The 2,269-nt window shown below is 32.3% G+C and overlaps 1 protein-coding gene across 1 annotated transcript in view; it reads left to right on the top strand.

The window, feature by feature from the left end:
- Positions 1–931: 931 nt before the first annotated feature.
- LOC106687120 (balbiani ring protein 3) overlaps positions 932–2,269 on the top strand; it is a 65,505-nt gene continuing 64,167 nt past the window's right edge. Inside the window, exons 1-2 of the mRNA XM_067047022.1 lie at positions 932–1,029; positions 1,728–1,832. Of these exons, the coding sequence (XP_066903123.1) occupies positions 932–1,029; positions 1,728–1,832 (203 nt within the window). The remainder of the gene's footprint in view (positions 1,030–1,727; positions 1,833–2,269) is intronic.

Below are 2,269 nucleotides of genomic sequence, written 5' to 3'. Positions count from 1 at the left end.
GTTTATTTATTTTTTTTGTTTTATGGAGTCTCGTTTTTTAATAAGGTACTGTCCTATGAACTTCATAATATCTTACCAATAAAAAAATACTTTGGAATTTGGGAATGTTTCGAAATAAAAAAAAAAAAAAAAAATACAGAAATTTTAACTGATAAAAATAAATTGTGCTATTAATGGTATTTTGTGATTTTTTAAAACTTTAAACAATGAAAATCTTTTGTTTATTATAAACGTAGAGCACTTCAATCTTTAACAATATTAAGCTCAAAAAGTTGCAAAGTATTTCTTAAAAAAGTATCTCTTTAATATTTAATATATCTAAATTATAGAAATAATTAAAATCAATAGCTTTGTTTGAAATCCATTTGTTAATTAAAATTAAAAACAAAATTGCATTAAATCATTCATAAATTCACAGAAAACAATTATAATTGGGGGAGAGGAAATAAGTGAGAAATAGGTCAACGGATAAAATGTTTACTTTTCATCACTCAGAATGTTAATGAACTTTATAGATGACCTAGTCATCATAACAGTGTCAACGATCGATGACTTGGCGCGAACAACTTGCACATTCAAGATATATCTAAATTCAAAATAAACATTCATTGAAATTGTAATATAGTCTTCTAAAAAAATAATTCTATACTCCTACTACCCATGAAGGGTTAAGGATTCAATACTTTGGAAGCACTATTCCTTAAACAATGGTTAGGCAAGGTGCTGAATTACTTATGACTACGCTCATCATAGCCTTTGGTCTTTAGGCGGGCCAGCTTGAATCTCTCCCGAACGTGACTGGAGAAGGTGAGCTGCCTATCCAGTGTATTGCCCAGGTAGAGAGAGGATGGAAGTAGAGATCTGCTGGTCAACCTCATCGAGTTTGAAGGAGGTAGGCAGTGGCTTCTTTCCTTACAGGAATGACATCACGATGGCGTTCGCTTTGCCGTTTTGTTTAAGTTCATCAGTGATGGTGGCTGCAGCATGTTGGGCATGGATTAGGGTTGTTTTGGCATTGATGCTGGAGGCGTAGATGCCGATGTCGTCCACATAGACTGCTACCACTGCCTTTGGGTGTTCTATTGCTACTACCGGCACTGTAAAGACGACGAATAGTATGGGACCCAGTACTCCGTAGGTGGTAGACCCCATTAACTACTGATTATCTTTAAATAAACATTTTTATCAATTGCTTTCTGCTAAAAATTACGAGTATGAGAAAAACAGAAATTTTCTTTTTAACAAGCCTATAAATTTGGCATGGGTAAGCCATATAGGGTTACATGTTTCTGTTTGAGGACTAATTTAGAACGTCTCTGTAGTACGGAATATAGTATCAGTTGAAAATTTGGCGTTCTACGTTTTGTCTTAAATTCAAATTTAAAATTTTGAGAGCCCGAACCAGATATCACTCCTTCAATTATAAACTCCCTAACCACTCAAACCCCCTAGTTTCTAGCCTGGCATCCTCTTCTATTCCTGATTATTCATACGGTTGTAACCCTTCGCCATCTGAACGTTCGGGAGAGACTCAAGCTGGCCCACCTAAAGACCTACAGGCTATGATGAGCGTAGTCATAAGTAATTCAGCACCTTGCCTAACCATTGTTTAAGGAATAGTGCTTCCAAAGTATTGAATCCTTAACCCTTCATGGGCAGTAGGAGTATAGAATTATTTTTTTAGAAGACTATATTACAATTTCAATGAATGTTTATTTTGAATTTAGATATATCTTGAATGTGCAAGTTGTTCGCGCCAAGTCATCGATCGTTGACACTGTAATGATGACTAGGTCATCTATAAAGTTCATTAACATTCTGAGTGATGAAAAGTAAACATTTTATCCGTTGACCTATTTCTCACTTATTTCCTCTCCCCCAATTATAATTGTTTTCTGTGAATTTATGAATGATTTAATGCAATTTTGTTTTTAATTTTAATTAACAAATGGATTTCAAACAAAGCTATTGATTTTAATTATTTCTATAATTTAGATATATTAAATATTAAAGAGATACTTTTTTAAGAAATACTTTGCAACTTTTTGAGCTTAATATTGTTAAAGATTGAAGTGCTCTAAGTTTATAATAAACAAAAGATTTTCATTGTTTAAAGTTTTAAAAATCACAAAATTTTAATAGCACAATTTATTTTTATCAGTTGAAATTTCTGTTTTGTTTTTTTTATTTCGAAACATCCCCCAAAGTATTTTTTTATTGGTAAGATATTATGAAGTTCATAGGACAGTACCTTATTAAAAAACGAGAC

This window comes from Halyomorpha halys, unplaced genomic scaffold (genome assembly GCF_000696795.3).
Source record: "Halyomorpha halys isolate HHAL.00 unplaced genomic scaffold, Hhal_1.1 Scaffold914.1, whole genome shotgun sequence".
Classification (NCBI taxonomy): Eukaryota; Metazoa; Arthropoda; class Insecta; order Hemiptera; family Pentatomidae; genus Halyomorpha; species Halyomorpha halys.
Note: the sequence above shows the minus strand (reverse complement) of the source record. Positions and strands in the feature narration are given on the sequence as shown.